General features: G+C 33.9%; 1 protein-coding gene across 6 annotated transcripts in view; it reads right to left on the bottom strand.

Annotated features, from left to right (window-relative positions):
* Positions 1 to 15,377, bottom strand: part of CUL1 (cullin 1) — a 106,323-nt gene that overhangs the window by 52,124 nt on the left and 38,822 nt on the right. For all 6 annotated transcript variants that reach the window (XM_007504520.2, XM_007504519.3, XM_007504518.3 and 3 more), the window contains exon 2: positions 10,281 to 10,578. In XM_007504520.2, the coding sequence (XP_007504582.2) occupies positions 10,281 to 10,420 (140 nt within the window). In that variant the 5' untranslated portion in view covers positions 10,421 to 10,578. The remainder of the gene's footprint in view (positions 1 to 10,280; positions 10,579 to 15,377) is intronic.

The raw sequence follows: 15,377 nt of genomic DNA, 5'->3' as shown, positions 1-15,377 counted from the left end.
CAATGAAAAGTTGTATTAAAATGCCAACCATGAAATACCTACACAAAACCCAGAGGATTTCCCAAACTGCTAAAATGTAATCAAGTCTATTGGAGTGACTCACAGCATGTGGGCTCTGGAGTTACTGCAAAAGACTTATGGTTCTATCAAGATTTATGGCCGCTATTTTGTGATGTTACAGTTCCTCAAACAACAGTTTATTCAACAGGAGACTAAACAAAGAGTATAAATATCACAGTACTGAATCAGGTCTAAGAAATTATATTATTAAAAAGGCCTTGAAAAGATTATAGTGCATTAGTCTATATCAAGCTTATTTTGGGAAGTATAGTGTGAAAGAAGTAATGGTCATAAGAATTTTACTTCCATATTTACAAACACAAATAAAGGGGGAAGATGAAAGAGCACTGGATTCAGTCAAAGTGCCCCAGAGTTCAGATCCTGGCCTTTCTCTGAGTGACCTGAGTCAAATCTCTTCTCTCTTCAGTTCTTAGGATGTCACTCAGTAGCCTCATTTATAAAATGAAGTGATGATCTTTAAGATCCCTTCCAATTCTAAATGTATGATTTATTATAAAACAACAACAACAAAAAACTTTTGAAAAAGTTATTGGGCTACTTCTTTGCTATTCTTTATGTGCCAAATGTTTTCAGAATAAGAAATATATTTGAATATGGCCAATGCTTGTATATACATGTTTTAAAGTTTTTCTTTAGTTCTCAATTGGGGGAGGGTGAGAGGCAGGCAGGGATGGGTTAGAGTAGGAAGGCAATTGAAATTACATACATACATTTTCTCTAAAAAGAAGGGGGTGGGGGGGAACATCAGCAAGTATCATTTTCAATGGGGACAAGTTAGAAGCCTTACCAATAAGATCAGGAGTGAAGCAAGGATGCCCATTATCACCACTATTATTTAATATTGTACTAAAAATGCTAGCTTTAGCAATTAAGAGAAGAAAAAGAAATTGAAGGAATTAAAGTGGGGCAATAAGGAAACTAAACCATCATTCTTTGTTTATGGTATACTTAGAGAATCCTAGAAAGTTAACTAAAAAACTAGTTGAAATAATTAATAACTATATCAGTTACAGGATACCAAAAACCCCCAAGAGAGTTAGAAAGAGAAACTCCATTTAAAATCACTATAGACTATAGAAAATACTTGGGAATCTATTTGCCAATACAAACAAAGGAATTATATGAACACAATTACCAAACACTTGTCATACAAATAAAGTTAGATCTAAACAACTGGAACAACATTAATTGTTCATGGGTAGTCTGAACTAATATAATAATAAAAAAACAATTCTATCTAAATTAATTTACTTATTCAGTGCCATACCAAACTACCAAAAAACTTTTATAGAACTAGAAAAAATAATAAAATTAATCTGGAAGAACAAAAGGTCAAGAATTATCAAAGGAATAAAAAAATGCAGAAGGATGGTGGCCTAGCTTTACCAGATCTTAAATTGTACTTTAAAGCAGTAACCATGAAAAGATTATGATACTGGCTAAAAAAGAGAAGGGTAGATTAATGGAATAGATTAGAGGTAAAATAACCTCAACACAAAAATCCCAGCTTTTGGGATAAGCACTCACTATTTTAAAAAAACTGCTTGGAAAATTGGAAAACAGTATGGCAAAAATTAGATTTACATCAACATCTCACATCCTATACCAAGATAAGATCAATATGGGTATATAATTTAAACATAAAGAGTAATACTATAATCAGAATATAGAATAGTTTACCTATCAGATTTAAGGAGAAGGGAAGAGTTTATGACCAGACAAGAGATAAAGAACATTACAAGATGTAAAACGAATTATTTTGATTATATTAAATTTAAAAGTTGTGTGTAAACAAAACCAACGTAATCAAGATTAGAAGGGAAACAACAAACCGAAAAAAAAATTGACACATTTCTCTGATAATGGTCTCATTTCTCAAATATATAAAGAAGTCAAATTAATAAGAATTCAAGTCATTCTCCAATTGATAAGGAGTCAAAGGAGAGCAATAGGGAATTTTCAGATGAAGAAATCAAAGCTATCAATAATCCTATGAAAAAAGATTTTAAATCCCTCTTGATTATACAAATGCAAATTAAAACAACTATGAGGTACCTACCACCTTAGACCTATCAGATTGGTAAAGGAAGATGATAAATGTTGATGGGGATATGACATAATTGGAACAATAATGATCCAGTAATGCCACTACAAGGTCTGTATCCCTAAGAGATTTTTTTAAAATGGGAAAGGATTTGTTAGTACAAAAAATATTCGTAGCTGCTCTTTTTATGGTGGCAAAGAATTGGAAAGTAAAGGAATGTCTCCCAATTGGCAAATGGCTGAACAAATTGTGGTATATGATGGTGATGGAATACTATTGTGCTTTAAGGATTTCAGAAGGAGCTGAAAAAACCTACAAGAACTGATGCAGAGTAAAATACGCAGAACTAAGAGAATATTAACAGCAATATTGTGGAATGTGGAATGATCAAATGCGACTGACAGCAATATAATGATCCAGAATAATTCTAAGGGACTTATGAAGAATTCTATCCACTGTTGGAATAAGAATGTAGATAAAAACATAATTTGTCACTTGTTTATTTAGGTATATGTTGTGGGATTTTGGTTTTAAAAAATTAGACACTTAACAAAAATAACAATATGGAAATATAATATAGAAATAATTTTTTTTCGTTATAAAAATGGTATCCTCTGCATTGGTGCCAAATATCAGTAAAGTATCACATTCAGCACATGTAACCTGAAAAGGCATGCTGATAAATGAGCTGAGTACAGAAGAGAATGGAATGGTTTAAATTTGGCAAACTGCATAGTATTCTTAATAACTTAAAGATGATGACTGACAAAAACACCTATTATTTAAACATAAATGGACTTTTATTCATGTAATAAAATTATTAATCATAGAACACTAGAAATTCTTAAGAATCAAGATTTTGATGAATAGGCCAGTTAGTACTCAATTTACTAAGTGCTTCCTATGTTCTAAGAAGGGCGGCTAGGTGGTACAGTGGATAGTGCTGGGCCCAGAATAAGAAGACTCACCCTTCATTTTCCTGAGTTCAAATGTGGTGTCAGAGACTTAATAGTTGCCTCAATTTCCTCACCTGCAAAAATAGCTAGAGAAGGAAACGGCAATCCACTCCAGGATTTTTGCCAAGAACCTCAAAGGGGATCAAGAAGAATCAGACAACTGAAAAACGATCAAATAATAATGCTCTAGGCATTGTGTTAAGTTCAGGAGATACAAGGAGAGGCAAAAAATATGGCTTCTATTCTGAGGAATTCAAGCAGAAAGGAACCCAAGAAAGTGGGATGAAGAAAGAAAAGCATTGCAGCCACAAGCAGCAGACTAAGAGAATCAAGTGTCCTGGCTTGAAGAACTGCAAATAAACAGAGTGGCTGGATTTTAAAGAACACAAAAAAGGAGTTAAGAGCAAGAAGATGCAAAGGTTAATCAACAGTGTCAAAAGCTGCCAAGAAGACAAAAGAAATGAGCATTATGAAAAATATTTTAGAGTTGGCAATTAAAAAAACCCTTACTAACTTCACAAAGAGCATTTTCAGTGGAATGATCACATGGTCACATTCAGAGAATACATGGGAACTTAGGGATCAGGGAATGCAACACTTATTTTACTGATGATTCAGAGATTATGACTTGGCCAGGGTCACACAGCTAGTTAAGTGTCCAGAGGCTAGATTTATACCCAGGTCTTCATGACTCCAACTCTGTATTCTGACCTATATGACAAGGTAAGGAAAAGCAAACTGCAACATACTATACACAAGAAATAGAGAAGATTTCATCAGAGAAACTTAGAAGCAGCAACCTGCTCAAATAGCAAGAACAAAAGATGGGCAAGAGTGCTGCAGTGGTACTTGAAGAATGTTCACAAAAGTGCTTTCTGGTTTTAAAAGGATTTGATTATCTCATTTGTTATCTCATTATTATCTTCATTTATTTATCTCTCAACAAGGCTGAGAAGGTGGACCAAGAAATAGTTTTATTGCCATTTTGCTACATTAGTAAGTGGAAGAACTGAACAAGTTTTCTGATACTAAATGAAGATTCTCTAACTCTTTCAAAATCCGTCCCCCCCCCCCTTAACTGAGTCCCACAAAATCTCATGTGTAGACATCCTAGCTCTTCTCATTTATTGCACATAGGTTTAAAACAATAAGTACAAAAGAAAAATCAGTCCTGTTCTAAAGTTATTCCAAGCATAGATGAGAAACAGAAGACAAATGGAAAGAGGTTTTTGCTTTTTACTATCTATGACCAGAAAATAAGTGGAGCTGCTAATGTGGCATGGGCAATGAATAACTAATGTTCTATTGGCATCAATGCCATGGAAGAGAACACTAAAAGAAGGCCCTTTCTATAGTGAAAAGATCTTAGAACTTATAGAAATACAGAGACAAAAGCCTCACAGGTTAGGAAGGCTAATTCCTGATACGTGCATTTACTTAGGAACCCCTCCTCTGTTAAGGACCAGACTTGGGCTGAATGGCACAATTGGATTCATAGGCTCAAACTTTGGGATCCAACCATCAAATTCCTTTCTGCTGTTAAAGTTTCTGCCAGTTAATTGTCTCTTACATTACACCATTTCTGTTCTTGTTCTACCATTCCATGGCAACAAGTTCCCACCTTACTCTGTATGATAAGAGATGGAGTTACAGGAAAGCAAAAAATTCACTCTACCTGGGAAAGCAGCATAGCTCAGCTAGAAAATTAAGCAAGAAAGGAAATTGGGGCAGGGTGCCAGCTTTTGTGTGGACTTGAAGAAAGGGGATGACATTCAGGTGAGGACAATTTTGCCTCCAAAAAATTCACTTGAACCTGAGACTGAGACTAGTGAAAAGTGAACTGCCTAACATGGGGGAAAGCCAAACTGGTTAGGGGAAATAGCCATCGAAGGAAAAGGAGTCAGAGAACAAGCACAAGAATATAAGGAAATTGAATGAGACTACAAAAGATCACAGAAGGGAAAAAAATATAGGAAAACTTAATGCAGTGGTGGTTTGATAGAGAAGAAAACATCTCCCTGAAGAAAGCTATCATAAACGGAGAGATATTCTGTAATGGGAGATGAGGACCTTGGGTATAAGTTGCTGAGATTTGGTGTCTTAGAAAAACTTATACTAACTCTGACAATGTTGTGCTTTCAGGAAGAGCATCCTAACTCAGAAGGGTAATCTAAATCCCTGGGGTCACATGACCACCATTTACAGTGGGGAGGGCTTATATACAGAGGGGCAATTGGATGACAAATAGAAAAAAAGAAAAGAGGGAAAGGCAGGGGTAATTTATGAACTGCACACGAAAATTTCTATCATGAGACAATATTTTATCCTCCTTTTTAAAGAATAGTTACAACAGAAACAGCAGGGAGGTGCAAAATCTCTATAATAAGACAGAAAATGGAATACATATCTTAAAAACTTATTTCACAAGGAATACAGAGAATAAATAAGGCATAATTAGATATCGGGATCATAAGTAAAAAGTAAAGAAAAATAAACTAAGAAAAGAAATACAACTTTGAAGGAGAAAACCCAACAAAGGGATTTTACTTGGCTAATCCAGGTGGAAAGGGGGGTAAGAAGGGAAAGAATTAGATTAAAAGAAAAGAAAGGAATGAGTAAGTTCAGCAAAAATAGGAGAAAGGAAAAGGGAACAAGGGGTTTGAATGTGAAAGGAAGATACAGGATTGCCTTAAAGTAGATTAAACTAAAACTTTAAAAAATGATTTCTTTAAAAAAAGTAAGAAGGGAAAGATTATAATTCAGAAAACAAAAAAATCTTTAAAAAACTTTAAAAAAATAGAGGCAAATAAAATTTTAATTCTCTTAACACAATTCTCATACATAACAGCTCTAACAATTCAATAGGGACAGCAAGGTGACTCAGTGGACAGAGAGCCAGGCCTGGAGTGGAGAGAACATGAGTTCAACTCTTACCTCAGATACTTCCTAGATGTGGGACCCTGGGCAAATAATTTTGCCTAAGTTACCTAGCCCTTATTGCTTTTCTGTCTTAAAACTGAATACTTAATATTGACTCTAAAATAGAAGGTAAAGGTTAAAAAAAGTCCAAAAAAACCCCACAAAAGATTGGATAGGAAAACACAAACCCCACAATTTGTGGCTTACAAGAAACATACCTAAAAAAATAAAGACATAAACAGAATAAAAGTGAGATGATGGAAAACTTTTTATTATTCATTGGCTTAAAAAAAAAAATAAACCAAACAGGAGATGCAATCATGCTAACAGAAAAAACCTTCATTCACAACATAAGACATATATGGAAACTACATTAATACTAAAAGCCCTACTGACAACAAATCAATACTAACATTAAACTCATAAGCTCTAAATGCTTTAAGCATCTAAATTCATAAAGGAAAAATTAGCTGAATTACATATAATAATAATAACATGAGGCTCCAATGGCTCTCTCTTTATTTTGGGTAAGTAACAAAGTTAAAACAAAAGAGAAAATGCAGAATTGTATGAATGTTAAAGAAACTAGATCTAAGAGATTTATAATGTCTTCTTCATGAGACTGCAAAAGAATGCATTTCTCAAAGATAGTGTCAGAAAAATCTAGAAAGATTTCTATGAACTGAGGCAAAGTGAAGTGAGCAGAATTGGGAAAGCAGTAATGATAATTAACTGCACCGAAAACTTAACCATTCTGATCAACACAATGATCCAAAACCATTCTGAAGGATCATGATGAGATAATAGATGAACAGAATGTAAATTGAAATAATTAAAAATTTTTATTTTATTTGGTAACATGGATACTATATAAAGTTTATATATATATAAAAATATAAAGATATATTGCTTGTCTTCTCAATAGCTAGGGGAGGAGTTGAAGGCATGGAAAGAATTTGGAGCTCAAAAAAACCCCCAAGAAAGTAAACAATAAAAAATATATATTTCTTAGCACTGGATGGTTATTTTACATAAATTGGCTATGTATTAGGGCACAAAAATACTGTAAAAAAAGAGCAAAATACTAAGCACATCCTTTACAGACTACAGTTGTAATCTTTTCTACCAACTTTCCCCCTCACCTCTTTTTAAGAAGTAAATATTTTGCTAGCCAGATGAATTTTGCCACAAAGTGATTTATGCTGTTTTTTTTTTTAAACTATTACCTTCTATCTAAAAAGTCAGGAGAATAGTAAGGGCAAGACATCAGGGTTAAGTGGCTGGACCAAGGCCACAACTGAACCCAGGTCCTTCTAGCTGTCAACTTAGCTGTTTTTAGGTATGTGGTATTATGCTGAATTTAGCATTTTTCTTAGTCTACAAATTTTACAATTATCAGGTTTAAATAAAAACTAACAAAATTCTTCACTTTTTTTTAACCCTTACCTTCCGTCTTGGAGTCAATACTGCTGTGTATTGGCTCCAAGGCAGAAGAGTGGTAAGGGCTAGGCAATGGGGGTCAAGTGACTTGCCCAGGATCACACAACTGGGAAGTGTCTGAGGCCAGATTTGAACCTAGGACGTCCCGTCTCTAGGGCTGGTTCTCAATCCACTGAGCTACCCAGCTGCCCTCTTCACTTTCTAATAAACTATATAATATATTTTCAGGCTGATAGAAGCAGAAGAGGAATGTTCAGTCTGGGGGGTATGGTTTATCATATTTCAACTTCCAACAACAATACTTTCAAATCCAGATAAGTATTCAACCTATGTTAAATTGCATACTACATTCAAGACATTGTGAAAACAATTGTTTCTCATCAGAATAAAGATGAGTGACCATTATCAGGAGTAAAAAAAAAATCGCTGAGATTATATATCTATGCAAAATAATATGTTAAAAGAAACAAATAGGAATAAAATAATATCAAGACCAAGAATATGTCTTACAAAAAAAAGGTGGTTTGTGGTTTTTTAAATAAAGGGAAAATGATACATGGAACCAGTTAAACTGTGAAAAGATGCATCAAAATGTTGAAAATTTAAGGGATTTGGTTCATATATGTGATTAATGGCAAAATGATAGTAAAAAGTTAAATACTCATTCTGAAAGAAAATGTGATCAGGAAAAGTTTGAAAGCAAATGGCATTGTGAGTAAACACTTTTGTTTTACTCATTTTATATCTGTTCTGATAATTCGAAGCTGGGGGAAAACAATGTTTTATGGGGAAAGAGTAAACATGGTATTTCCAATATGATCTTGTAAAAAAAAAAAAAGAAACTAAAAATTACTATTCCTGAGACCACCTATTTTCTCTGACATCAATGACAACATTCACAAACAAGTAATTTCATGGCATCTACTGATAAGGCTTTAAATGCAAAAGGGTCTAAAAACTTGATTTCTTTATCATGACTACTCAAAGAATATTTCTTATGGGACACTTTTTAAAATCAGAAAATGGTTTGGTAACACAAACTAATTTGTGGCAGTTGCCAAAAATGATAACCAACATCAAAATGAAGATGTTACGAGTTATATATTTAAAATAACACAATTTTAGTTCTGAAGATAATTTGAAGGGAATGATTCCAAAAATATTTTGGGTCACAACAGCATTAGTGGGCAAATGTTAAACCTCCAAGATGACAACAGTATGGTAAAACAGAGCAGTTTTGCACTAAGAGAACTGGGTTCTTAATCTTGGTAGCTGGTATTACCACTTGGACTTGACTGCTCAATTCTCCTTTAAAAAAAAAAATCTCTAAAATCAATTATATCTGGAAATGTTGATGCTTTGAAGAGGAAAATATTCATTTAGATAAGTTACTACTAAACTGTTATCAGTCCAATTTAAGATAACTTATCTATAGAATGGCAGACTTAATTAACTGAGCACTATGTATGAAGTTTCATCATAAAAGACCACTACTCTTCTCAATAATATCCTTAAAGAGTGTTTGGAGTTAAAAGTCTGATCTAATGGCAATATAGTCTAGATTCTACTTTTTTATACAGATCACTTAGGAGGAGGGTTTCATGATCACCTCTATTCTTCACAAGCTATACCAAAGAACCACAGGCTTTTAGGAAATACATCATGCTACCATTTTACAAAAAATTATCTTAAAAGTTCTGTATTGCACATTTAGGAGATAGGATACAAACCTGTGATTCCATGAGTAAAAAGAGCTCCTAGATAAGGAAATTTCTTCTACCAAAGAAAGTCAGCATCTTCTTGCAAGTCTTAAGTTACCGAAAACTAACACCAGGGTTACAGAGCCAGCACATCTAAAAGATGCAACTGGAACTTAGGTCTTCTCGGCTCTAAGGCCAGTTTTCTAACCACTAAACCATGCAATCAATCTCTTACATTTATGCATTTGTGTGTGTATGAGCATAGGCATACAGGAAATGTTAATTAAATTAATTTTTTCAAAGCTCTAAAAGAGATAAACAGATATTCACATATATTATAAAAGCAGTGTTGGGAATCCTTTATCTATGTACACAATAGGTTTAGCATAATAACTCTACTAACCCCATCTAACAACTTCTGATGTAACCTCCTATTATAAAGCAGTAGTAATTCACATTTTAAGAAAGTTTAACTTATTTTCATCTTTTTACTAATTTAATGGAAATTCTTGGTGCATGTCATCTTAAAAGACATTCAACCAATACTTTTTGAAATGAAAACACATATTAAATGCTTAAAATATTCTAGGAATATAAATCTCATCTCCTTTCATACAACTTTGTATCCATTGCAGAGGCTACTTAGTTGACCTATCCCCCACAAATTTTACCCATGATACAGTATTAAGAAAACATTCTTCATTTTAAGATGTTCTTTACAAATGACAAGGTCAATTCGTTTTAAAATTTAACTAATTAAACAAAATCATAATTTTTAAAGGCATTGAGAAGTTCTAAACACTATTAATGTACAGGATAAAGAATGAAAAGATAAATTTAATTTGGGTTCAACTCAAATAATTTCTTCAAGTGGTCTTTTCTGATTCTCTCAAGAGTTAGTGACATTCTGCTGTCACTTCTGCCTTTCCCTACAGTATAATATCCTGTATTTACTCATATCCCAACAGAATGTAAGCTCCTGGAGGACAGAACCTATCTTACTTCTATAGGTTTATGTATATGTTTAGCACACTGTTAAGAAAGAGTAAGTGCAATTAAAAAATAATTGTTCAAAATTCTCTTGTGATATAAAAAAATGCTGGGTTCAATTTAAACTCAAGTTTAAAGATATTAGGATACGTGTAGAGTTCCATGTATCTGGACTTTGCCATACTTTGTCTGGTATAAACCTGTTGAATTCCAGCTCTGAGATCATCCCAAATCTGGTCGAGACCAATCTGCTTTAGTCCATGTGGATTCTGACTCCTGTTGGATGACATTTTTGTATATTGTGACGTCTTCCAGTGAGCAATGTTTTCTTTGAGATCTAGCTAATCCTCCATCAGATGAACATATGCAGTATCATTCCAAATTCAGAACAGCAGTTCAGAAGAGTTGTTCTTTAAGTGCGAGGAATGAGGTTGTCTTCCAAGCAAACCTGAAGGGAAAAAAAGATTTAATCAAAATTATTACATTATAGATTCTATCACCAAATATTCTAAGAGGGAAAAATGAGCAGCACAGGGATGATATGTAATGTTAAAAATGTTTAGTCTTCTAGAGCAGCACCTACTAATGTACATTAATGGAAATATTTGTGTACGTGTTCACAATTCTATTATGATCATAATATAGCTACTTGAAGACAAGTGCTTCAAAACTGTAACTAGCTATTCTATTTTAGAATAAAACAAGTAAGTCATTAAGTGAAATAAAGTTTGATACTTTAGCTGCCATCAAAACCAGAGATGAGAGGTCCTGGGTTCAAGTCTAGCTATATGACCCCTGGGCAAGTCATTAACCCCCATTGCCTAGCCCTTGCCACTCTTCTGCCTTGAAATCAATAAGATCAAAGGTAAGGGTTTAAAATAACAACAAACCACCTAAATGTCTTCCATACATCTTTTTTTTTTTTTAATTTAAACATTATTTTATTTGTTCGTTTTCATACATTATTCACTGGAAACAAAGATCGTTTTCTTTTCCTCCCCCCCCCTCCCGCCTTTCCCTCTCCCATAGCCGAGGCATGATTCCACTGGTTATCACATGTGTTCTTGACTGGAACCCATTTCCCTGTTGTTGGAATTTGCATTATAGTGTTCATTTAGAGTCTCTCCTCAGTCTTATCTCCTCCAACCCTGTAGTCAAGCAGTTGCTTTTCATCGGTGTTTTTACTCCCACAGTTTGTCCTCTGCTTGTGGGTAGTATTTTTTTTTTAGATCCCTGCAGATTGTTCAGGGAAATTGCATTGATACTAATGGAGAAGTCCATCACCTTCGATTGTACCACAATGTATCAGTCTCTGTGTATAATGTTTTCCTGGTTCTGCTCCTTTCGCTCTGCATCACTTCCTGGAGGTCGTTCCATTCTCCATGGAATTCCTCCACTTTATTATTCCTTTTAGCACAATAGTATTCCATCACCAACATATACCACAATTTGTTCAGCCATTCCCCAATTGAAGGGCATCCCCTCATTTTCCAATTTTTGGCCACCACAAAGAGCGCAGCTATGAATATTTTTGTACAAGTCTTTTTGTTCATTATCTCTTTGGGGTACAAACCCAGCAGTGCTATGGCTGGATCAAAGGGTCTTTTATCGCCCTTTGGACATAGTTCCAAATTGCCCTCCAGAATGGTTGGATCAATTCACAACTCCACCAGCAATGAATTAATGTCCCCACTTTGCCACAACCCCTCCAGCATTCATTACTTTGCATAGCTGTCATGTTAGGCAATCTGCTAGGTGTGAGGTGATACCTCAGAGTTGTTTTGATTTGCATCTCTCTGATTATAAGAGATGTAGAGCACTTTTTCATGTGCTTATTAATAGTTTCGATTTCTTTGGCTGAGAACTGCCTGTTCATGTCCCTTGCCCATTTGTCAATTGGAGAATGGCTTGATTTTTTGTACAATTGATTTAGCTCATTATAAATATGAGTAATTAAACCTTTGTCAGAGGTTTTTATGAAGATTGTTTCCCAATTTGTTGCTACCCTTCTGATTTTGGTTACATTGGTTTTGTTTGTACAAAAACTTTTTAATTTGATGTAATCCAGATTATTTATTTTGCATTTTGTAACTCTTTCTAATTCTTGCTTGGTTTTGAAGTATTTCCCTTCCCAAAGGTCTGACATGTATACTATTCTGTGTTCGCCTAATTTTCTTATAGTTTCCTTCTTTATGTTCAAGTCATTCATCCATTTTGAATTTATCTTGGTGTAGGGTGTGAGGTGTTGATCTAAGCCTAATCTTTCCCACACTGTCCTCCAATTTTCCCAGCAGTTTTTATGAAATAGTGGATTTTTGTCCCAAAAGCTAGAATCTTTGGGTTTGTCATATACTGTCTTGCTGAGGTTGCTTGCCCCCAGTCTATTCCACTGATCCTCCTTTCTGTCTCTTAGCCAGTACCAAATTGTTTTGATGACCGCTGCTTTGTAATATAGTCTGAGATCTGGGACTGCAAGACCCCCTTCCTTTGTATTTTTTTTTTCATTATTTCCCTGGATATCCTTGATCTTTTATTCTTCCAAATGAACTTTGTTATGGTTTTTTCTAAATCAGTAAAAAAATTTTTTGGAAGTTCCATTGGTATGGCACTAAATAGATAGATGAGTTTGGGTAGGATGGTCATTTTTATTATATTGGCTCGTCCTACCCATGAGCAGTTAATGTTCTTCCAATTGTTCAAGTCTAGTTTTAGTTGTGTGGAAAGTGTTTTGTAGTTGTGTTCATATAGATCCTGTGTTTGTCTTGGGAGTCTTCCATACATCTTAAAATGAATCACTATATTGTATAGTCTGTTTGTATAAGACGTAAATAAATATATTTCTATTACAAATTGTGTTCATTCACTGATATTGTAGATAGTTGAGAAGGATTTTCAACAGTGTTGCAGCACTACCCTTTGACTTCTGAAGGTAGCGTATATTTTATATAGCTTATGCTATACATATTCAACTTGAAAGAGCCCATAAACATTAAAATAGCTTCAATTTATTTTTATCAAGATAATTTTCAATTTAAATGCACATAGTCACTAACAAATATTCAAGTAACCATAGGATCCTTGGATTTAGAGATTGTCATTAACTACTAAAATTTTGGAATTTATAATTTCCCAATCTAAATGGCAAAATTAAAGAGATTCACTAGAATTGCTCAATGTCACACAAATAGTAACTGACAGATACAGGATTTGAACATAGACACAAATCACATATTTCTTCTACTATGCCACGAGACCATTAAAAATATGTGTAGGTCTTAAGTGTTTTAAGGATATCCTATTGAAGATGTGCAATACACAGAAATAAAATTAGATACAGTCATATATGCCATATAATTTTAATGGCAGAAGGGGGAAAAAGAGTTCAAGAAAGAACTAGGGTGGTAGGTTATTGATGACTATTGATGTAGTGAGCTTTGTGATTGAGAATTTTTAAGGTAAAGTTCAACATCATTTAAAAATACAATATCCTTTTACATGAAAGGACCTAAGATGATATGACCTGAACTGTAAAAGATCTAACTCCTCATACCTGAACAGAAATTCCATTTAACACATTCTTGCCAACTAACCATTCAGCCTCTATGTGAACTGCAGTCTTTGGAAATCCATGTTTTCCCAAGCTAACCCATTTCACTTCTGGAAAGCTAAAACTGATAGAAAGTTTCCCCACATAGCAGTATTTTGCTGTGGAAAAATTACTGGACTTGGAGGATCTGAATTTGAATACCGGGCTCTGTCACCAATGCAACTTTAGGCAAATCATTTAACTTTTGTGGGGCTTAGTTTATACCTTTAAAAATTAACCTAAATAACCTATAAGGTCCCTTCTAGCTCGTGCTCTCGTTCATCTCATAGTCAAACTACATTGTGTAAATCTTTTTGGAGATAAAGTTTTAGCCTAAATGATCTATATATAAGTTTACTGTTGCTCTATCTTGTCCATTAATACAAAACTATTTCCTTGTTTTCATTTTTAAAAACCATAATATTTTCAGCTGTTTTAGAAAGCTGAAAATATTATTTGTAAGCTGGCCTGGGAATCTCATCACCATTTTTAACATAGTTGCTAAGTGAAAACATATCTGATTTCCAAACAGCTGGTTAATTAAAAAAAAAAATGTTTGGAACACAAACTGAGGACTTCCTGTACTTACAATTGTAAACAGCTAGCAAGTAACATCAGTAAATCAGAATCACATTTTAAGACCTAATAGAAGTTTATGATTAAAAAGTCAGAAGAACCAAATCCTTAAAACTGCTGGTCATCATTTCTCAAATATATGGAGAATTGCTAAAATTTATAAGAATGAGTCATATATAAATGGTCAATGGATACAAACTCAGAAATTTCAGATAAAGAAATCAAGGTTATCTATAGTCACATAAAAAATGCTCTAAATTACTCTTGATGAAAGAAATGCAAATGAAAACAACCTTGAGGTACCACATCTAGCAGACTGGCTATTACAGAAAAAGAAAATGATTAGAGGGAGTGTGAGGGAAAATTGGGACACTAATGCACTATTGGTAGAGTTGTGAACTGATACAACCATTCTGGAGAGAAATATGGAACTATACCCAAAGGGCTTTAAAACTGTACATACCCTTTGACTCAGCAATACCACTACAAGGTCTGTATTCCCAAGAGATTTAAAAGGGGATTGGGGGAGGGGGGGGGAAACACGTATTTGTATAAAAATATTTATGACAGCTCTTTTTGTGATAGCAAAGAATTGGAAATTGATGGGATGGCTATCAATAAAAGAATGGCTGAACAAGTCCTGACATATGATTGTAATGGATAAATATTGTGGCTTTAAGAGCAGTAAGATAATGTCAGAAAAACCTGGAAAGATGTACATGAACTGATGTAGTTAGCAGAACAAGGAGAACATTGTATAGAGTAACAGCAATATTTTTTGATGAACAATTGTGAATGACTTTGCTATTAGTAATACAGTGATCCAAGACAGTCCCTAAGGGCTCATGATGAAAAATGCCACTCACTTACAAAGAAAGAACTGATAGGAGTCTGAATACAAATCAAAACATACTATATTTTTCTTTCTCCATTTTCTTTTGCTTGAGTTCTCTTCCTCAAAATGATGAATATAGAAAAATGTTTTAAGTTATTGCACATGTAAAATATCAGATAGCTTGACAGCTCAGGAAAGAGGAAAAGGATTAACATTTAAAAAAATACAAAGGTTAAAAATTGGGGGAAAA

The sequence above is a fragment of the Monodelphis domestica genome, chromosome 5, assembly GCF_027887165.1.
Source record: "Monodelphis domestica isolate mMonDom1 chromosome 5, mMonDom1.pri, whole genome shotgun sequence".
NCBI classification, from domain to species: Eukaryota; Metazoa; Chordata; class Mammalia; order Didelphimorphia; family Didelphidae; genus Monodelphis; species Monodelphis domestica.
Note: the sequence above shows the minus strand (reverse complement) of the source record. Positions and strands in the feature narration are given on the sequence as shown.